At 37.8% G+C, this 22,400-nt stretch overlaps 5 protein-coding genes and 1 non-coding gene across 6 annotated transcripts; 5 read left to right on the forward strand and 1 right to left on the reverse strand.

The window, feature by feature from the left end:
- Positions 1-1,553: 1,553 nt before the first annotated feature.
- On the forward strand, positions 1,554-5,185 carry LOC106295062 (sugar transporter ERD6-like). Its single transcript, XM_013730838.1, has 18 exons — positions 1,554-1,948; positions 2,044-2,106; positions 2,201-2,290; positions 2,415-2,474; positions 2,582-2,647; positions 2,739-2,804; positions 2,936-3,011; positions 3,090-3,154; positions 3,273-3,365; positions 3,442-3,522; positions 3,623-3,707; positions 3,798-3,841; positions 3,929-3,991; positions 4,079-4,138; positions 4,269-4,322; positions 4,475-4,534; positions 4,639-4,753; positions 4,863-5,185. Exons 1-18 carry the CDS (start codon positions 1,715-1,717, stop codon positions 4,985-4,987), a joined length of 1,500 nt encoding a protein of 499 aa, XP_013586292.1. The 5' UTR covers positions 1,554-1,714; the 3' UTR covers positions 4,988-5,185.
- A 353-nt stretch (positions 5,186-5,538) lies between these two features.
- LOC106295063 (phosphoglycerate mutase-like protein AT74H) lies at positions 5,539-7,274 on the forward strand. Its single transcript, XM_013730839.1, has 2 exons — positions 5,539-6,386; positions 6,814-7,274. The coding sequence occupies exons 1-2, from the start codon at positions 5,930-5,932 to the stop codon at positions 7,197-7,199; spliced, it is 843 nt and encodes a 280-aa protein (XP_013586293.1). The 5' UTR covers positions 5,539-5,929; the 3' UTR covers positions 7,200-7,274.
- A 1,310-nt stretch (positions 7,275-8,584) lies between these two features.
- On the forward strand, positions 8,585-8,656 carry TRNAP-AGG. The gene has a single exon. It is a non-coding gene; the product is annotated as a tRNA-Pro (tRNA).
- Positions 8,657-8,848: 192 nt separating this feature from the next.
- On the forward strand, positions 8,849-10,408 carry LOC106295064 (nuclear transcription factor Y subunit C-9-like). Its single transcript, XM_013730840.1, has 3 exons — positions 8,849-9,039; positions 9,444-10,152; positions 10,231-10,408. Exon 2 carries the CDS (start codon positions 9,447-9,449, stop codon positions 10,134-10,136), a length of 690 nt encoding a protein of 229 aa, XP_013586294.1. The 5' UTR covers positions 8,849-9,039; positions 9,444-9,446; the 3' UTR covers positions 10,137-10,152; positions 10,231-10,408.
- Positions 10,409-12,201: 1,793 nt separating this feature from the next.
- LOC106294904 (mitogen-activated protein kinase kinase kinase ANP1) lies at positions 12,202-16,485 on the forward strand. The gene is made up of 17 exons (XM_013730607.1): positions 12,202-12,579; positions 12,797-12,838; positions 12,923-12,988; positions 13,083-13,193; positions 13,288-13,368; positions 13,449-13,526; positions 13,619-13,701; positions 13,830-13,911; positions 13,985-14,085; positions 14,194-14,233; positions 14,324-14,383; positions 14,468-14,517; positions 14,618-14,837; positions 14,957-15,127; positions 15,222-15,577; positions 15,889-15,959; positions 16,162-16,485. The coding sequence occupies exons 1-17, from the start codon at positions 12,280-12,282 to the stop codon at positions 16,254-16,256; spliced, it is 2,007 nt and encodes a 668-aa protein (XP_013586061.1). The 5' UTR covers positions 12,202-12,279; the 3' UTR covers positions 16,257-16,485.
- A 36-nt stretch (positions 16,486-16,521) lies between these two features.
- On the reverse strand, positions 16,522-21,067 carry LOC106294903 (mannosylglycoprotein endo-beta-mannosidase). The gene is made up of 11 exons (XM_013730606.1): positions 20,698-21,067; positions 20,361-20,499; positions 19,732-19,962; positions 19,581-19,639; positions 19,447-19,495; positions 19,133-19,363; positions 18,830-18,999; positions 18,539-18,743; positions 17,817-18,461; positions 17,474-17,701; positions 16,522-17,348 (listed from the first exon to the last, which is right to left on the reverse strand). Exons 1-11 carry the CDS (start codon positions 20,844-20,846, stop codon positions 16,614-16,616), a joined length of 2,841 nt encoding a protein of 946 aa, XP_013586060.1. The 5' UTR covers positions 20,847-21,067; the 3' UTR covers positions 16,522-16,613.
- Positions 21,068-22,400: the final 1,333 nt, after the last annotated feature.

Here is a 22,400-nt window from a genome sequence, read left to right on the forward strand (position 1 = left end):
TTTTTGTTTTCTTCTAAGGTCCAACATGATACATAACGTTCGATCTTCTTAGGAGAAGTTAAAAGAATAAACCAAAGTTGAAGATGAACTAACTCAAAGTATTGGAAAAATTGTTAAGCAAATATATTTAAAAAAATACTCAGTTTGGATTTGGGAACAAACTAGTCAACTACTTGGTAGATTACTTCCCATAATCGCGTCGCGTACTGTATACGTAAAATTGCATAGTGCCAAGAGCATCATTATTGTTAAAACTGGTTTGAGTTTCTAATTTTTTTTGTCTGATTAAAAAAAAAACTAATCGCGGACCGCCACGTATCAGTGGGTCCCGCAAATAGCACAAGGAACGAGAAAAAAACGATTTTTATATTGCGACTTCTGCGACCGGTTTCAGTGAAATATGCGGGACCCACCCCTAAAAAAACTGGTCTGGGATGGTGATAATTATGGTCTAAGAGCATCTCCAACGCTACTCTATTTTGCAGTAAATTATGAAATGGGGTCGATGATGTTCTAAAGTAAAAATAGTGAATTACGATATGCTCAATGACTGGACAAAAACTAAAATGGGTCTATAAATGTGTGAGCTTAAAAGCCCAATTAAATAGACAATATATTTGGTACGAAAATGGAGCAAAAGAAAGATATGGGCTAGATTACAGGCCACAACATTCTTTAATAACCCGTTGAACACTATGTTATGCCTTGAGTAGAATTGGATACTCTCTATTACAAAGTTTTCCGATCACTTTCTTGTAATCAAAAGGGATAAAAGGACGTGTATTAGTTCATATAGCCCAACATGAAGCCTTTTTTACATTCTTGTTTAACGCCTTTATGGCCGAATAGATCACAAGGGACCCATATCAACAACTATGCAATATAATTTGGTAGATAATTTTAATGTTTATGTATATAAATCGGGTAGATTTGTCTAGATTCTTAATGAATTGAAATGGATCAACTTCAAAGCTGTGTTCCTTGGATGTATATAAAGAATAGTCAAATGTTTGAATTTTTTTTTAAAAAGTGGTCGACTACGAAAATAAAACTAAAAAGTGATATATATATATATATATATATATTGATAACGACATATATATTTCTTTCTTTGTGCACTACACTGACTCCCATTATTCTATTTCTACCAAAGATATTTATACCTTTCTGACAAACTGTATTTTCTGTATAAAAATTAAATTCCCTTAAATCAACTATTTTCATTTTTATTAAGTATATTTACATATTGACAAAAGAAGTATATAAAATCTATATGTCACAAATAGGCATAAACACTAATTTTTATTTTTGAGATGCATGTATAATCATATAATTAACTTAGGTATAGAGATAAACTGAAAACTATCACTTTACAATACATAGAAGTATAAGCAAAATAGAAAGTAGAAATTAAACCAATAGTAGTCAAGGTTCAGTGTAGATGAATGAATCTAGACAAAGCAAAAATTAATATCTCAAAAGTTTCAAAATAGTGTGCTTTTGAGCCGGCTTCTCAAATGGCTTCTGACGTACTATAGAAAAAATGATATATCCACTACTCCAAGTAGATAAGAATCCAATCCTCAATTTGCATACGAACCTTTCAAGAAACTTCCAAGTCCTCTCACAAGCAACAACTCTACTTTCTCTTTTTATATACCAAATCCTCCTAACAAAGAGCGAACATGAAAAGCTAAGAAGGATTGTTTTGGAAATGGAGCAGCAAAAAAGCATGGAGAAAGGGTTACTGAATAAGAGCTTAAGCATACGAGAACGTGAGAGAAAGTTCCCTAACGAAGATGTTTTCTTAGAAACCGGATTATCGAGGAAATCCCCGAGAGAGGTTATCAAGAAAGCTCAAGACGACGATGGTGAATGTCGTGTTACCGCCTCTGTTTTCCTCAGCACCTTTGTTGCCATCTCTGGCTCCTTCTGCTCCGGTTGTGGCGTAAGTCATCGATTTCATACCCGGTTTAACTATAAACCATCCGGTTTTTCTGCTCTGAGCCAGCTTAACTGATTTGGATGTATTGGTTTTTGTAGGCGGGTTTTTCATCGGGTGCTCAATCAGGGATTACCAAAGATTTATCTCTCTCAGTTGCTGAGGTAACCTATAATTAAATATGCTATTTTCGAAATTTTAATATAAACAATTTTTAAGTTTGACTTCTAAGTTGACCCCTCTTGACTGATCATGCAGTACTCAATGTTCGGGTCGATTTTGACACTAGGAGGTTTGATTGGTGCAATATTCAGCGGTAAAGTCGCTGATGTCCTGGGAAGAAAGCGGGTGAGTTATTAGATTACACATGTTTTAATTTATTTTGTCGACTCTCGTTGTTTGGTTGAACCGGTTCCCAACTACTGAACCGGTCCTTACATACCTTTTTCTACTATTTTCTGAAAATAAACAGATGATGTTGTTTTGCGAAGCCTTCTGCGTTACAGGCTGGCTTGCGATGGCATTGGCTAAGGTTTGTTTCTCTCGTCTACTTGTTGCTTGCCCTTATTTATCTTTATTGTTTATTTCTGAATTTTATTAGAATTAAATTTATTCTTATAATCATATTTTGAAACGAAGGACGCATTGTGGCTGGACTGTGGAAGATTGTTACTTGGAATCGGCATTGGTTTATTTAGCTACGTGGTAATTTATACCATTCTAAATTTATTTTCACCTCAAATGAAAATTACTTAAATGATGAGTTAATGATACAAAGTTCTGTGTGTTCGTGTAGATCCCGGTCTATGTAGCCGAAATCGCACCGAAACATGTCCGTGGTTCGTTTGTGTTCGCCAATCAAGTACGTTAACTGAGTTTATTTGTTGGTCCGGTTTATGTTATAACCAAATTGATCAAACCGGTCCAACCTAATTTGGTCCAGCGTTATATTTTGAAAAATAACATACATTCTTGTTTATAAAATACGTACAGCTGATGCAAAATTGCGGCATTGCGCTCTTCTTCATCATTGGCAATTTCGTTCCATGGCGATTATTAGCAATAGTCGGTACGATATTAAAAACTTATAAGAGAATGTATATATCATACCGGCTTAATTTTAACAATGTGCTTTTTATGTTTCCAGGGTTTGTGCCATGTGTGCTCCACGTTTCTTGCATATTTTTCATTCCCGAGTCTCCCAGATGGCTAGTAAGTTTATTTATGTTTGCATATGCATGCATGGTTTTGGTTTCGGTTAACTTAACCAATCACACTGGTTTGGAAATTTGTTTGGAGAGTTTTTAAACTTGTTATATATATATGACAGGCGAAAAAAGGTCGCGATAAAGATTGCCGAACTGCTTTGCAATGTCTAAGAGGACCTGACGTCGACATTTCTCGTGAAGCAAACACAATCAGAGTATGAAATTTCTATTACGAAAAAAAACTACGATGAAACAGTATTGGTTTTCAAATTCAACATTTTTCGTTTGCAGGATACCATAGAAATGTCTGAAGTCGATGGTGAAACTAGAATGTCTGAATTGTTTCGGAGACGATATGCATATCCGTTATTTGTAAGTGTTGACCTAACAAAAACTACTTTCTAATGATATGTGACTGTTTTCAATTATTTTTTTTAAAAACATGATAGTTAACATATATGTTTGTATACAGATCGGAGTTGGCTTAATGTTTTTGCAACAATTGAGCGGGAGCGCCGGTGTAACCTATTATGCAAGTAGCCTCTTCCAAAAAGGAGGTAACTTAGTTTTCATACATATACACTTTGACAACATGTGCAAATAGCTCATTCCAAATTACAAAACTAACATACATAGTTTACTTTCAGGATTTCCAAGTGCTGTTGGCACATCTGTAATAGCCACGATGATGGTAAGTTTTCAAGATATAATTTTATTTACTTTATTTACAAGAGAAATTCCAATATGAAAAATGAATTTATTCTTCTATCATTTTTAGGTTCCGAAAGCAATGCTGGGAACAATCATAGTCGATAAACTGGGGAGGAGAACGCTCCTAATGGTTAGATCTACTTTAAACTCAATCAAGTGATATTAAGTATGAATTTGTCTTCATTCCATTAGAAATAAAATATTTTTCTATTTACAGGCTTCTTGTGCTGCGATGGGGTTAAGTGCTTTGCTCTTAAGTGTTTCCTACGGTTTCCAGGTAGTTTTAAGCCTGCCATATTCATATAAATACGTATATGAATTGAATATAATATTTTGTGACAGTATTGTATATGTAGTTAATATGCAATCTTTTAAGCTAATTATTGTCGTTGTTAAATATGGAGCAGTCATTTGGAATTCTCCCAGATCTCACTCCAATCTTCACTTGCATCGGCGTATTGGTAACAACCTTAAAACCTTTTTTTTTTACAAAATTACCATAACAAACAGATGACAATGTTTTAGTTGTATCTTTAATTCTTTGGATGAACTCCTTTCATTGCGGCTGATTAGTTGTCGTTAACGTTGGTGGTTTTATTTATGAAATGTATAGGGTCACACTGTGACATTTGCGTTGGGAATGGGAGGACTACCGTGGATTATAATGGCTGAGGTATTCCAACATTTATATTTCATGTGACTTAGCTTGAATCCGCCGAATGTGTGTTGGGAGTTAGTTTTGTGAATCTAATTAATAAGAAATTATTTCGTTTGCAGATATTTCCCATGAATGTGAAAGTGTCAGCTGGAACCTTAGTTACCGTGACTAATTGGCTGTTTGGTTGGATTGTCACTTATACTTTCAATTTCATGCTGGAATGGAATGCATCAGGTACATACGTAAATATAATCATACAAACACATAACAACAATAATTAGTTACCGTTATTTACTATTATGAATAAGTTGTCACTGATTGTATTTTTTGTTCATTTTTCAAGGGATGTTCTTCATCTTCTCAATGGTCTCAGCCTTTTCGATTGTGTTTGTATACTTTCTGGTACCAGAGACCAAAGGCCGATCACTTGAAGAAATACAAGCATTGTTCTCCAACTCTGTACAATAATTTTTGTTCTGTGTAAAATGATCATCGTATTAATCGATTATTGTAATTAAAGAGAAAAAATCGATTATTATGATTTTGTGAGTTTTAATGAGATATTTGTGTGGGTCGAGTTTTGTATGGGAAAGTGGCAACAATAATTTGTATATGTAATTGTTTGGAAAACAATTCATGGTTTGATTACTTAGAAACGACTTTTTAGTCGGAAAGTATTCCAAACTCAGGTTTACATGGTGGATCGTAACAGATGATCGGTTCATCCTTGACATTAGTCGGAAGGTATTCCAAACTCGGGTCAGTGTGGTAGCCAGTCCACTCTGTAGAACTAAGTGCGTTCTTCCCGAGGCCGGCCGGATCAACCAATAAGGTTTATAAAAAAAAAAATGACTATGGAAATAAAGATAGGCTTAAATATAAATTCGTTTGATAATGAAAAGACAAGTAAAGATAATACGAAAACTAGCCAAGTTGCGTCTTAAACGCTATCGTACGAACACGTGAATTACATTACATACGCATCATGCAAGAATAATGTTGAAAAGAGTAGTTGTTGTCTTCCGTAAACATTGAAATCATCCAGTTCCACTTGGACAACTATATACAACTCCGCTTTTGCAAAATATTTTCTTATAAAAATTCTCCACTTGACCTACAAATTAGTATTACCAACCAAAACTATTAGTAGTAAATAGTCAAATGAGTTAAGTTCAACAATAAAACCATATTGTCAACTTTGAGCTAAGTCTTACACCCAAAAGAACTTTCTAAGTTCTAATCAATGGGAAACGGAGTGGGATCATAAACATAATAGTAGCCGTCTTCTTGAGATCGTGGTCTCAAATGGTGGGCTCTCAATTTTGACAAGGAGGCATAAATAATAATCGATCTCTCCACTATAAAACCAAAACATAATTAAGCTAAAATCACAAAGGTAGATAGAATAAAATGGGGACCGACAAAAAGATGCTTCCAAAACGCATCATACTCATGCGCCACGGCGAGTCAGCCGGCAACATCGACCAAGGGGCTTACGCAACCACGCCCGACCACAAGATCCCTCTGACCGAAGAAGGACGAGCGCAGGCACGTGAGGCCGGTAGGAAGATGAGAGCCCTGATCTCAGCTCAAAGCGGCGGCGCGTGCGGAGAGAATTGGCGCGTATACTTTTACGTGTCCCCGTACGAGAGGACGAGGACAACGCTGAGGGAAGTAGGGAAAGCGTTCTCGAGGCGGCGCGTGATAGGAGTGAGGGAGGAGTGTAGGATCAGAGAACAAGATTTTGGGAATTTTCAAGTGGAAGAGAGGATGAGAGTTGTCAAGGAGACGAGGGAACGTTTTGGAAGATTCTTTTACCGTTTCCCGGAGGGTGAATCTGCTTCCGACGTCTATGATCGTGTTTCAAGTAAGTTCAGCCTCTCTAGCGGAATATTCAGATAGCTAATATTAATATCTCCACATAATTGTTTTTCATTCCAAAACTATATTAATATTTGAAATATCATTTTTTTTTTCTTAGAAAACTTGTGTTGGATATTTCTGGTATGAAGATCAGGATAATTCAAATAATAAAATCACTACAGTAATTGGCATTACCAGATGGTTTAAGTAATTTAAAATCTTTTTTAAAAGTTTGCATTAGTTGATATAATTTGGTCGGCTCTACTTTCAAGACTTTTGACTTTGACTCTTGAGAAAAAGAAGACGTACTTTGATTGATCTTCGAGTTTGTTGATTATGCTGCCAATTTACTGGTTTTCCATATTGAAAATGATATTATAATGTTACGTTACATAAAATCAAGTATCTTTATGTTTGACCTCATTGGAAAGGTTTCTTGGAGTCTTTGTGGAGAGACGTGGACATGAATAGGCATCAAGTGGATCCATCCAGTGAATTAAACCTAGTGATCGTATCCCATGGGCTGACATCTCGTGTGTTTCTAATGAAATGGTTCAAGTGGACGGTGGAAGAGTTCGAGCGGTTGAACAACTTAGGGAACTGCGAATTCAGAGTGATGGAGTTAGGTGCGGGAGGAGAGTACACTTTTGGGATACACCACACTGAAGAAGAGATGTTGGCTTGGGGCATGTCTAAAGGTATGATTGATGATCAAATGGTTCGTGTTAATGGTTCTCGTGAAACATTGAACGATTGTTGTACATTGCAACTCGACGAGTATTTGGATTTGTTAGATGTGACTGACGACGAAGAATGATGCTGATTATTTGTATGTACATTCATTGCTATTGGAAAAAAAACTAGTAGTTATCTCATTTGTTGTTTGGTTTCATCACTTGTAAATCAAGTTTAGTAGTATTGAAATTACATTTTCGTATAATAAAAAAATGAAGTGATATTTTCTAAAGAAAACACATGTAATAGTTCCTCAAAACTAGGAAAGTCAAATAGGTTGATCCGTCCCGTCCCGTCCCGTACCGCAGCGGGCTCGTCTTCGAGCGGGTCACGGCGGGCCAGGTCCGCGCGGGCTGCGTTCCTTAAAATGGCTGACCAAACCCGTACCGCAAAACATGTAGGTCTTTGCGGATCAGCCCGCGGGACATAGAATTACAAACAAACATATGGCTCATGAACGCTTCAAGATATGATTCAATGCCCTTTATCAGTTTCATGACGAGTGAGTTTAGTTGATGATTGAATTGGATAAGGCAATACACTTGTTAGTTGAAGATTTTAGTTGGATCAAAACACTAGTTTATTTACTTTTGCTAGCCTTCAAACATTTTAAAAATAAACAATACTTTAGTTGCTGAATCCAAATATTATAACTCATAAGTTTATAACAAATGCTTTAGTTTTCTGAATCCAAAATTATATAAAACCAACACCAAATCAAAGATGCTAATCCCAAAAATAAATAAAAAGAAAACACCAATCACACTTCTTATTCTTCATCTTTATCACCAACAAGCGACAAAAAGATAGAAATTTCTCTTCTTCACCATCAACTTCATCTTCTGCAAATAAGAATAATAGAAGTGAGTTAAAGATATATTGAAACCTAAAACTCCAAAATGTATGATAGTGTGAACAAATACATATAGGCAAAACTATGAAGAACCCATTGCGGGAACTAGATCTTCTTCTTCGGTGGAAAGTGAGTTTTCAAACATCTTATGATGACTTGAAGAAGCTCCACAAGTGCAGATCGAAAGCGCTTGGGAGACCGGAAGCATCATCGACCCTGAAACCACCATCACCAGAGTTACATAACGTCGAATCACCTTCTCTCTCTCTCAATGTTTTAGGCGAAAGCAGAAATGGGGACTTAGGGTTGCGGGCCTTTAAAATCCCGCAGGTTAAGCCCATCCCGCTTTCGACCCGTCCCGTTTTCGACCCGTCCCGCTTTGAACCCGTCCCGCGAGGCCCGCAATTTTGCGGGCTTAACAAATGGAGGCCCAATCCCGCCCCGCAGCAAGCCTTTACGGGCCAGACCCGCGGTCCAAGTCCTTGATTGCTATCCCTACTCAAAACCAATTGGTGAACCGATTATAGTTAATTAGTTACTGCAAAGTAAACAAGATATGTTTTATGTAGGTTGATTCTTGTCCAAGATATAGTTTGATAAGAAAACATGTAAAAGGGCATTTGGTCTAGTGGTATGATTCTCGCTTAGGGTGCGAGAGGTCCCGAGTTCAATTCTCGGAATGCCCCGGTTTAGAAATATTTGGACCACTGCTGAGTTTTTTTTACTTTTTGAATTTCTTTATTGCAAAGAAGTAACTACTAATTTTGAGTGGAAGAAATAATAATTAATTTATAATTTTATATCCGTAAAAGAAAGTAAAAACGAAACATCATCTGACAGGAGCACAAGAATCTTGACAAAAGCCCAGCGCTTGACACGACACCCACCTTTTAATGCTTTCCACACTTATTACACCCGTTTCTGTTGTTGTTGTCTTCTATTTCCTTCATTGTTAAAGTCGAAAAAGGAGTACCAGATCTTAAAACTCAAAGAGTATCCAACTAGTGTCTTCCCCACAATCCAACTCTTCCTCTTTTCAGATTCTCCTTACAAATCCTACTCGTCAGGGGTAACTCTCCTTTCCCGATACTCTCTGCTTACTTTGCCCATGTTAGCTTATTATTTGTTCTGACCTGTTCTTGTATATATTTTTGTGAAATTCATGCACTTGATAAAAAATAATAGAGACATGGTTTGTGTTGTTGGAAAATAATAGGGCTTAAAATATCTTTTGCTCTGTTTGACTGTTTTGAAGGAACTAAAATTTATGAGTTCTAACAAGTAGATAGATTTAAATGCACTTTCTTTTTTATTTTTATATAAATCTCACTATTCATACTTATTGCTGTTTTAGATCCTGTTTTCGATATTTGTTAATTTGTTTGCAACCTTATCTCCTTTTTAAATTATGTTCAGATGTTTGATTAAAAAAAACTTTTTAAAAATCGGAGTTTATGTCTTTATTATTCATAGATAATGGATCAACAAGAGCATGGACAGTCAGGAGCCATGAACTACGGCACAAACCCATACCAAACCAATCCCATGACAACCACTGCAGCCGGGAGCGTGGGGCCAGCAGCACCACAAGGCCAGCTGGCCTTCCACCAGATCCACCAACAGCAGCAGCAGCAACAGCTGACTCAGCAGCTTCAAGTCTTCTGGGAGAACCAATTCAAAGAGATTGAGAAAACAACCGATTTCAAGAACCACAGCCTTCCCCTAGCGAGGATCAAGAAAATCATGAAAGCCGACGAGGACGTCCGCATGATCTCTGCCGAGGCTCCCGTTGTGTTTGCAAGGGCCTGCGAGATGTTCATCTTGGAGCTGACGCTAAGGTCGTGGAACCACACGGAGGAGAACAAGAGGAGGACGCTTCAGAAGAATGATATAGCAGCTGCTGTGACTAGAACCGATATTTTTGATTTCCTTGTGGATATTGTTCCTAGGGAGGATCTTAGGGATGAGGTCTTGGGAAGAGGGACTGCTCCTGAGGCTGCTGCTGCTGGTTACCCGTATGGATACTTGCCTCCGGGAACTGGACCTATAGGGAACCCGGGAATGGTTATGGGTAACCCCGGTGGTGCATACCCACCTAACCCGTATATGGGTCAACCCATGTGGCAGCAGCAACAGGGACCTGACCAAACTGACCCGGAAAATTAGCTTTGCCAAAGAAACTGTAAGTTTGTTGCTGCACAAGCTTTGAAAGACAAAGCTATACAAATCTTATAGTCCTTTTGTTTGTTTTTTGTTGCAGAGTTCTAGTCTCAGTCCAATTGGAATGAAGAAAGGAGGAGACTTAGAGAAGAACATATCATAATTTCAAAAAATCAGTGTTGTAGAAGAAACTTAAGTGTTTGTTTCTTATGTTCTTCATTCCATCCTTTCTTGTAAGGAGAAATTTAGGCCCGGACAAAAAATCCGGATCCGAAGAACCGAACCCGATCCGAAAAAGTAGTATCAAAGCCGAACCGAAATTGATTAAATATCCCAACGGATTCAAAATTTTGGTATCTAAAGAACCAAAACCGAACCCGATCCGAACTAAAGTATTTCGGGTACCCGAATGTAACCGAAATAGATTTGTATATCTAAATATATTACTTATTTTTAGATTTAATATAAATTACAAAACATCTAAAATATATAAGATACTTTTAAATTGTCTAAAACACTTGAAAATATATATAGATAGTCAAAGTAAATGTCTAAAATAGCTAAAATATATTTAAAACACCAAAATACTTGAAATATCTATTGATTTTCTATCCAAATATTCAAATCAAACCAATTTATATGTTAATTTTAGATATTTTGACATATATTATACAATTTATATATCTTATATATTAAAAGAGAAGTCACAACCTTAACTCATTAACTCATGTGTGATTTTTTTTTAAAAATGAACCTAATAGACCTATTACTAAAAAATTATGTTACATTTAATCTCTAATCTTATCATTACTATAGATCTAAATAACTCACTTTCTAGATTATAGAAACTAAATAATATGTCTACTACATTATAGGAACTAAATGACTATCAATTTTTTCCAAGCAAAAAAACGTAATCTTGGAAACAACCAATTCAATAAAAAAATATATGATAAAATTATTATGTTTTAAAAATTGATAGACACACTTCATATATATTATACTCCATTTGTTCCTAAAAGATATATATTCTAGAGAAAAAAATTGTTTCAAAAAGATACATATTTTATATTTCCAATGTAATTTTTGTCAATTAATAATGAGAAATTGTGAAGTTCAAGAACATTAATTGCATTTCTTAAAATCTTATTGGTTTAAAAATATAGGAAATATAAAATTACAAAAACTATGCATTTATAGCTAAGTTTTAATATGTGTTATTAAAAAATGTGAAAATTCTAAAATATGGATTTTTTAGGAACAAATGAAGCAATATATACCAATGTAGAATTGAAAACAAAATGTTTATATAAAAATAAATGAAAATAAACATCCGCGCGGTTGCGCGGATCGAGATCTAGTAATATATTATTTTGTTTTATAGATTTTGAGAAATTTTAAGCATATAATGAACATTTAAAATTTTAAAATAATTTAAAATGGGTTATCCGAATCCGAACCGAACCCGCAAAGATCTGAACCGAACCCGAACCGAAATTTAAAAATAGTCGAATGGAGCTGAAATCTTTAAACCCGAAAACTCGAAACCTGATTAGATCCGAATCGAACCCGAATGGATACCCGAACGACGAACGCACACCCCTAGAGAAATGTAGTGATGAATTACCTAAAGAACGTATAAACTGTAACTCTGTGAGGATGAAAGAAGTGTGGGTTAACAAGTTCTTTATTTATTAGAAAAAAAGTTATTTATTTATTTGAATGTTATTATTATCTTTATCATTCTAAAAAAAAAAAAAATCTCAAAAAATTTTATTATCTTATCTTTAGTGTTTTTTTTTTCTGATAATCCAGGTATCAGGACAGTCCGGAAAAAACCTGAGTAGCGTCTATCCCGATTATCTTTAGTGTTTCTTCTCTTCACATACACGACATGCAAATAAAAAAAAAATGAGATTTTTTTTATTCAATTGAATATCAAAAATACAAAATTTTAGATATTAGTTTTGGTTTCAGCTCAAAATTCCATAGGGTTAAAAAGAAAATAAATACAATTGTTTTTTTTTTTAATTTCAAAAAGTATAGTTTCGATGCCCTTTTCCCTCTCACACACACTCGTTAACACTTTAAGCCGAACGAAGAAACAAAAGAGTCTCACACACAGTGTGAAAACCCCCAAATCGATCAGATGCAAGATTTCTTCGGCTCCGTTCGCCGATCTCTCGTCTTCCGTCCTCCCGGCGATGAAGACAACCAGGAGAATCAGCCTCCGTTCCCCGGCGCTCTCGCCGATAAGATCACCTCCTGCATCCGCAAATCCAGGGCTCTCATCAAACCCTCCTCTTCCCCGCCGCCTCACCCTCCTTCCGCCGCAGATACGCCGCCTCCGATTTCGTGGAGGAAAGGTCAGTTAATCGGCCGCGGCGCGTTCGGTACGGTGTACATGGGGATGAATCTCGATTCCGGGGAGCTTCTCGCCGTCAAACAGGTACACACCTAGGGTTTTGGTTTTGAAGCTAATCGGGTCTTAATTAAAAAAAAAAAAAAAAAGAAAAGGAAGTTCCTTTTGCTGCTAATTTTTAGTTGTTTGTTACTTACTTACCAATCTCGGATCTGTTACTAAACGATTCTGAAAGTCGAAAGCTTTGATGAAATGATTTTTTTTACCTTTGTTCATGGATGTGATCTGATTGTTTGTTACGCAGGTTCTGATTGCTTCCAATTATGCTTCCAAGGAAAAAACTCAGGTTCTTAAACAACCCTAAACCCCCTTTTTATGTTCTCCTTTCCAATCGAGTTTATACTTGACTTTGGTTTTTTCTATCTTGAAGGCTCATATTCAGGAGCTTGAAGAAGAAGTTAAGCTTCTCAAAAATCTCTCCCATCCAAATATAGTTGTTAGTAACTATATATCCTCTTTCCTCTCAGTGCAGATGGATTCAATACTTCTTTTTGTGTTATCTAAATCAGTTATTTGTTCTTGGCCTTTAGAGATATTTGGGCACTGTGAGAGAAGATGACACTCTGAATATTCTTCTCGAGTTTGTTTCCGGTGGATCTATATCTTCGCTCTTGGAGAAATTCGGACCTTTTCCTGAATCAGTGAGTCATACTTGAATTTTTTTTTTTTTTTTTTGTTTTCCCATGTATTACTAGACTGTTCGGCCTACTTGAGTGTTTAGAGTGGTTTAATCAGGTTGTACGGACATACACAAAACAGCTGCTTGTTGGGTTGGAGTACCTTCACAATCATGCAATTATGCACAGAGACATTAAGGTAACAGTTCTCCTCATACTTTGAAAGTTCTTGAATACTTGAGTTATTGTCCATTATATTCTCTGTTCCTCTGTTCTCAGGGCGCTAATATCCTTGTGGATAACAAAGGAGGCATTAAACTTGCTGATTTTGGTGCATCCAAACAAGTAGCTGAGTTGGTATGTCAAATCATTTTTTTTCTTCTTCACCTTATATTTCTTAGTTGGCCTTGTATAAAATATTCTTTATAGTGACATGTTTTCATCTGTAGGCTACAATCTCTGGTGCAAAATCTATGAAAGGGACACCCTATTGGATGGCTCCGGAAGTTATTCTTCAAACTGGACATAGCTTGTAAGCTCTTAAGCGTGCTCGTACGAAATAAAATGCTTTTTACCTGATATCACATACGCCTGTGGCTATTATTTAAGTACTGGTGACATAATTTTGATTTCTCACAATACTTTGGATATTGTTTTCAGCTCTGCTGATATATGGAGCGTGGGCTGTACAGTTATTGAAATGGTTACTGGAAAGGCTCCTTGGAGTCAACAGTACAAAGAGGTAATCTATTTCCTTTCACTGGTTGTAAAGATTTTTGCTTCTTTGATTACATGTGAACATACCTTGGTTTCAGGTTGCTGCTATCTTCTTCATCGGAACAACAAAATCACATCCTCCAATACCTGATACTCTCTCCTCTGATGCAAAAGACTTTCTGCTTAAGTGTCTACAGGAGTAAGCTACTTTGCTTCGGAATCAATAAATTAGGATTGTAAAGTAGATCTCGTCACTATTAATGCGTCTTGTCTTTGGGATTGCTGAACCATTGATTTGTCTGGGCAGGGAGCCAAAAATGCGGCCAACGGCATCTGAGCTACTAAAGGTGAATTATAAACAGTTTAATTATGCACCACCGAAATGAATTTTGTTTTTTGTTTTAGTAGACGTGTTCTTGATTTTGTTCTGTTTGCAGCATCCCTTTGTTACGGGAAAACACAAGCAATCTGCTTCAACTGATCTTGATTCTGTCATGGTGGGTGCATGTCGACCATCTTATGAATATCATATAAGTTGTTCTTGAAGCCATCTTTATATGACCATTTTTGTTATTTTCCAGAACAATGGTAGTACTCCTACACTATCACAGTTAACTAACACTAAGTGCTCGTAAGTTCTGGAAACCTGGCTGAAACCAAAAGTATTAAAACGAATGTTTTGGGTGTTACGAAAGATTCTGACTATTTATTGTCTTCTTCCTTTGTTTCAGTCCCAATTCTACATGCAACGATGTAGGAGACATGTGTAACTTGGGCAGTCTGAACTATTCACTTGCATCTCCTTTGAAATCAATCCAAAACAACAATTTCTGGCAACAAAATGATAATGGAGGCGAAGAAGACGATATGTGTTTGATTGATGATGACAATTTTTTGACATTTAATGGAGAGACAGGACCTATCCTTGAAAATAATAGTGATCTGAAGAAGGTAACCATTTCATATTTCCATCTAGAGTTCCAATGACCGGTTCAAGTCTCAACTATTGTTTGAATTGAGTTTCATTTTGTTCTGTAAGCATCATTTATTATTAAATCTTACTTCGACAGAGCTGTGATGCCACAAGTGATATGTCCAATGCTTTGAACCCCAATTTTGACGAAAGTCCACGTAATGGAGAGAAAGAGACGAAAATGAGCATGGAAGTTGACCAACCTTCATACTCAGAAGATGACGAGGAGCTGACGGAATCAAGAATTAAAGCTTTCTTAGATGAAAAGGTGCATCACGCTCGTATTCTTTACTTTTATAGGCATCAATACGTAAATCACATTCTGTTAGTCACTAACGTGGGAGTGAATCTAATAATTTCAGGCTGCAGACCTAAAGAAGTTACAGACGCCTCTATATGAAGAATACTACAACAATTTGATCACATGCTCTCCCAATGGCATGGAGAGTAACGTAAGTAGCAGTAAAAGAGAGGACACTGCTCGTGGTTTCCTGAAACTGCCTCCAAAAAGCAGGTCACCGAGTCGGGGTCCTCTTGGTGGTTCACCCTCGAGAGCAACAGACACAGTTACTTGTACTAAGAGCCCAGGAAGTGGAAGTAGTCGTGAAGTGAATATGAACGATGGAGGTGATGAAGCTTCGCAGGATGGTGTACCAGCCCGAGTCAGTGACTGGAGGGGTCTTATTGTTGACACTGAACAGGAATCAAAGAGCCAGAGGTTAGTTTCCTTTGATCCTCTTAGGCACTCAGTAGGAACAATGAAGCGAGAACTATGTCCCATTCATGCATGTCATAAACTATAACTGCCCTCTATGTCGCAGAATTGTTGCATTTTGGGTTTTTTTCAAAGTGCTGACTTAACAACCATAGATGAGAATAGTAATCACGAATGCGTCCAAACATTTGAAGTTTAAGAATTCTAAAACATCTGCCGCGCTTTCTTCAACTTGTCTAGCAATTTTTACCTTAACCTAGGGTTCTCGACTCATTTCCTTTATTTGCTCAAATTGTCTGGTTTTGGCATTGCAGTGCTGCTTTGTCGGAGATAGAGAAGAAGTGGAAGGAAGAGCTTGATCAAGAACTAGAAAGAAAGCGACAAGGTATGTCCCTGTTGTGAGGTTCATGATTTGAACACTGCACGGTCTGTTATGTTTTCTTTGATGTCAAATCTTGCATGACAATGCGTTTTTTTTTTCTCTCTAGATCAATAAACATGACTATTTTACGACATGACATAGCAATATCGATGTGATATACACTTTGGTGAATCAACTGGTTGACTTTTAGTATATGTTGTTGCAGAGATCATGCGCCAGGCAGGGACGGGATCATCCCCAAGAGACAGAAGCTTGAGCCGACACAGAGAGAAATCGAGGTTTGCATCTCCAGGAAAATGACATGTACAAAAAGCTCCATGTCTCTCCTGCTATATTTTTACGGGCAAGACTTGCCAGAAACAGGCCCAGATGGTCTTGATCCTCGGCTTTCGATTTTTCATTGCTCAACTAGTATATATATGTATGTGACTCTTGTTTTGGAGTATACTTGAGGTTTGGTCTGAATATATGATTCTGAAATGCTCTTTAAATGTACTAGATCTATGTAATCTGAAGAGTGTTGGGTGCATATTAATATATTATAGAGAGCTGCCAATACAAGATGTATTAAAAGTTCCATTTATTGAAAGTGTTTTGAGTTTGCACGCGCAGTCATGTTACGCGCAGTCATGTTTCAAACAGAAAAAGTAATTTGCCTTAACCAAAAACAGTAAACCCGTCAGGGTAGTTCCATCCCCGAAGCATAACACGAGGAGGCTTCTTCATGCCTGTAGGAGCTGCAAATGAGATCTTAAAAGACATTGATTCACCCGGAACTAGTGAGAAGTAGTTGTCTGAATAGTGTACAGGTAGAATCCTCGTGTCTTGTTTCTCTGCCTCTGCATTGTGGACTGAAAAACGAAAAAAGAAAGCAACTCCTGGATCAGATCCCTCCGTTTCCACCACTTTCAATCCGCGGTTGCTATCTTCAGTACCACCAAATCTACCAAAGAACTTCTGGAGCAAACCTACATTGCGGTTTCCATAGTCCTGAAGAGCGTTTTTGGCTAAGTCGGCTCTAGATGTGTTGTGGACGTTGATCTCCAGCTCGTACTCTGGACCGACGTTAACTGCATTGCAAGTGATCTTGAGGGGTATTCGCTTCTTTCTGTATGGCTCCAAGAGCGTGTAATCTTTCCCAGGCAGATGTAGCCAGTAGAAGTTCCGGGATATAACCGTTTTGTCTGAGGCACGGTACAGTTTGAGAAGAAGGAAATACACAGGCTTTGCATTTTCTGATTTCGGGTACTTGAACTCCGATATTTTCACAGCTTTCTTTGGCGGCGCATAGACTTTGTTAAACACTTTGGAGTACGGGCAGTTACCGTCTAGGTCCCATACCGATGCCTCTATCTCCACATCTGATAACTCTTTAGGAGTCGTGTTCACAACCTGTGGGGGTTATTAGAGTACATGATATATTTGGATTATTTACATAATTCATAATTTAATATTATTCACTCTTGGTTCGGTTCACAGAGATTGTGATGGAAAGAGTTACATGGAATCAAACTGACCTCAAGGAAGTTACTTGCCAGGTTCAACTGGACATGGACTGGCTCTGCAGCGGAACGGCAGCCATAGAAACTGGCTGTTTGGTCGAGAAGATGATCGTAGAACTGACCTCTGAGACCAGTCCATGGATTTTGGTTCTTCCAGATTAAGACACCCGTGTACTTTGTCCACATTTGCGAACTCCAGCCCTCGAATAAAGCTCTGTACTGAATGTAGTTCACCAGTTGAGCCTGTTACGGAGAAAACAAATCAACTCATGAACTTTGTTCAGCCGACCTTAGAGATCACATTCAGTTAAGCAAAGCTATAGAATATGGGGTGAAAGGGTCAAGATCCCAAATGTACCTTCAAGCAGAAGTCATCGAGATTATCTGGAGTACCGTACATCAGAATCTGATCATGAACTTTTCCAGGCTTAGAGTATGGAATGTACTTGTGGTAGTCCCACATTCTATTCGGCACTTCTTCCACAAACCCGTCTGAAACCTTCTTAAACAAAGGAATCTCCCAACCTTCCGGAGGCATTGTCGCTCTTATAGTATCTGCAACTGGCATTCCAACCGAACCGACCTCTGGATTGAACCCATACTTATAATATGTGTCTTTAAAGAAATCTTCAGGGTATTGAATCTCATAAGGGCCGTCAGTGAAGTTTCCCTTTCCATCTGCAAAGCCGTCCCACATGGATCCTTGAATATAAACTCTGGTACCGTCAAGATAAACGCTAGGATCTGAATCCTTGTCTGGTAACAGTTGGGTTGTGAAATAAGGGTGAAGCCTCAGGTCTTGCTTCAGAGCCTCGTTTATGTCTTTTGGTGGAACTTGTTCGTTTCCACCAACCCAAAGAGCAAGGCTTGGATGGTTTCTCAGAAGTTTGACAGTATCACGAGCACATAAAAGGAATAGGTCATGGTCTAGTGGTCCGTTTGGATTTGATACTGGATCACCTCTTCCATCAACATCTCCAGTGATCCAAAACTCTTGCCAGACCTGAGATTTAAGTAAGATGAACTTCAGAAATGGCAAAAAGTTCTGAAGAATGATACGTCTAGACTCTAGAATCATACCAACAAACCGTAGACATCACAAAAGTGATAGAACTCCGGCCTTTCAGCCAACCCACCACCCCAGCAACGGATCATGTTCATGTTCATATCTGCGTGGAACTTTATGTCCGTTCTGTAACGTTCTTTGGAGAGGCGTAACAACCCGTCTGACAGTATCCAATTGCCACCACGGATGAATATCGGTTCTCCATTGATCTTGAACAGCCTGGAAATGTTAAAAAAGCAAGATGCAGAGCCTCCACAGAAGCATTCAACACATTTCCAACTGAAACTTAAATACGTTTAGCTTACCTTCCACCAGTGACACTATCAATATCACTCTCAATCTTACGGAATCCAAAAGGCTGCATCCACGAATCAGATTCTCCGAATTCTTTCACAACGACAGTGATCAAGACGTCATAAAGGTTTTGCTTTCCCATCCCGTTGGGCCACCACAGTTCAGGTTTATATAGATAGAGCTGGTAATTCACAAACTCATTAGCTTATAGAATAAACAGTTATAAAAAGCCATTTTTAGGTGCTCAAAAATTTAATCAGATCCCAAAAAGTTGCAAGTCATGAAACAAGTAATATAATAAAAGAACCACTCACCGGTTTAAATGTGTGGTGAATATTTCCTCGAGCAGGGATCAGAACATTCTCTGTATGAAGATGCTCTACTAAACAAACACCGTTTTCGAGTTCGGCTGTTACTTGAATATTCACAGAACAGTCAGCACTCCATGTGCTCTTGTTTTCAAGTTCAGCAGTCACATGCAAGTACGCCCTTTCGTAATCGTCATAGAAGGTTGAGACCAAATGGGGATCAATTATTCTTACAGGCTGCAACCAAAAACAATCAGTTCCTAATAGCACATTTAGTAAGAACGTAGTTGTAAACACAAATGTAAACCAACTAAACTAACCCCGGTAACAGATATTGACACTTCATCCCATATGCCAGTGTTCCGATCCCTACAAGAAAAAAAAGGATATCAGAGAGAATGAATGCCATTAACAATCTGATAAGCTCAATCTTCTAGCAAAAAGAAAACATTACCTTATTGGACAAATCCAGTCCCAACCTTCCACGTACTGTGCAGCTACATCTTTCCCAATCTGCCATAAATATTCAGCCACATAAGGTATAGTGATTGCTAGAATCGAAAAAAAAAACAGCTTGAGCTTCTCAAAGAGAGAGAGAGGTGTACCTCGTGGTCACCACCTTGGCCTCCCTGGGGAGGTATAGTCCCAGGATGATCAGGGGGATGAACGATAACAGCAAGTAGATTGTCGCTATCAGGAGGACGCAGAATATCACTAACGTCAAGTGTATGTCTGCGAAACATTCCTTTGGGAAGCACAATCTTGTGGCCGTTTACATACACCTCAGCAGAGTAGTTGATGGCACGAAAGTTCAAATGCACGTATTGATTCAACAACTGCGATTAAAAAAAAAACGTCAAACAAAAAAGAAGAAAGTATACATAGATAACAATTTTGTGCACATATTGTGTGACAATCTGTCCCGCTCGCTCGGAATCCAGCTCACACGGCATCAACCTCAACCCCTCACTTATGAGTCCTCTTCACTGACTCCATAATTAGTTGTTGGTGCGGTTGGCATTACTCGAAACCAAGAACTCACCCTTTAACAACTCTCCCACATGACAATTCATCCAGGAGCAGTGTTGTTAAAGGGTGAGGTTTTGGGTTCGAGTAACACTAAGCGCACCAATAACCTAGTGGTGGATGTGGTGTCCTGCAGGGCTGTGAGCCAGGTTCCGAGTAAGCGGGATGGATTGTCACATATTGATTCAACAACTGCGCGCGCTCTCACCCGTTTACATTGGAAGTGTGTGGAGAACCAGAAAGTGTAGTAGTCCCTTCCGGAATCGGCAATGTCAGTGATGGTCTCATTTTCTAGTCCGTAGAAAGGATCTGGAATTGATTTGTTCTTCAACAAGGTGCCCAAAACACTGTGAACAGTAGAGTCAATTCAACAAATCATCAACTAATCAAGTGGGGGAATAATGATAAGATTGACTTTGTTTAATTGGTTGACTTTCACTGAGTTAACTATCCGCGTTAGAGATCGGATTGATCATTACGATTACTTTTGATTAATTGATTTAGAATTGAGAAGAGGGGGGGGGGGGGGGGGGAGTGGAGATTACGTTCCGGGTACGGCGGCTTCCATCCACGGAGATTTGGGACCGAGAGACGGCGGATTGGTGGTGGTGAGCTGCTCGCCGTCGTCGTTAACTTCTGTTGATCTGGCAGCTAGCCAGCCGGAATCGAGTAGCGTCTTTCCGATCTGCGACATTGTTGTTTCTGATCAAAGGTTCCTGGGATGGTGGTGCAACGTGTCGTCGCTTCGTTGCAAAGTTGAAGAAACTTAGCTGGACTGGAGAGAGAGAGAGAGAGCAACACTCGCTTCAAAGTCAAGCTTTTAGGGGAAAGAAAACCGAAAACGTATGTGAGTTTTTTTTTTTGGTAAGCGAAAGCGTGAAGTATCAGTGTGGGTAAGATCGAGAGCAAGAACGTGTCACGCAAATGAAATGGAAAAACACGACAGTGACACCTAGGCATGGACGTTCGGATATCCGTTCGGATCGGATGCTTCGGATTTTCGGGTTTTCGGATGGAGAAGTGCAGAACCCATTCGGTTATTTTATAATTCTGATCGGGTTCGGGTTTTTAAAGTTCAGGTTCAGGTTATTTTGGGTATAACCGAACTGTGTAACAAATAATAAAAAAATTTCATGTATCCTTGATTTGATCCTGTAAGACCAGAAACATTAATGTTGAAATTAAAAGACTGAACAACTTAATATAAGATGTTGAAGAACACAAGCCTGTATTTTTTTATTCGTATAATTTCTATTTGTATTATCTTGAATAGAAAATGGTAAAGAATCCATCTATTCATAAATCAAAATCAAATAGACATCAAAATCAAACAGAAATCAAACCTGGATAATCATGAATGTCTGAGTTCATGCATGTGTAAAGAGCAAAGAGAAAACAAATTGCAATCCTACTTGTAATCAAACATAAATCAAAAGCGCAAAGTATAGTGATTCATACATGTAATCGGTTATAAAATGAGTTTGAGTATGTACTGAACATATACGTTGAAGAAGGAGAAGACGAAAAGATGAATGAGAATGAAAGATGTAAGTTTAGGATTGGTAATATATATATTTGCGTACTTCGGATAATTAGTTCGGGTATCAGATATAACCGATCGGGTACGGGTATCCGGACTGATTGAATCCTAAACCCATTCAGGTTTTTTTAATTTCGGTTCTGTTTTAAGTTTGGGTTTTTCGGGTTTGGGTTTCGGTTAATATGCCCACGCCTGCCTAATGACACCTCCATAATCATAAATCAATATATAACACTTGTTATAGTCTCTTAATAGAGAAAATTCATCACAACTTTAACTTGATAGTTGTTGCAGTTGCTTTTACATGTCATAATAAATATGATTAGCATTCGCTTGCATTCCCTCAAGTCTCTAAGTCCTTTATATTGTCCCTGTGAACTAATGCACATAACACTAAGCTTTGAAGCGAAGACTCAACAAGGAAAGAAAATAAAAGAAGCTGAGAGAAGATGCGATACTAAGTACACATTTGGGAAACCCGTTCAACTTAAAATAACAATGAAAAAGTTTTGTAGCAAATTTGCATGATTCCTTGCAAAAAAAACACACAATAACAAAGGAGAGAATTAAGCAAATTGTGGGATAGTTTGATTTGAGGAATTGAGAAATAGAGTTCTGAAGTTGTTTTATCGTTGCGAGGAGTTAAAAGATCAAGCATGAAACGGAATACATCACTCAAGGATATGATACATTTTACATTAAAAGAAG

The sequence above is a fragment of the Brassica oleracea genome, chromosome C5 (genome assembly GCF_000695525.1).
Source record: "Brassica oleracea var. oleracea cultivar TO1000 chromosome C5, BOL, whole genome shotgun sequence".
Taxonomy (NCBI): Eukaryota; Viridiplantae; Streptophyta; class Magnoliopsida; order Brassicales; family Brassicaceae; genus Brassica; species Brassica oleracea.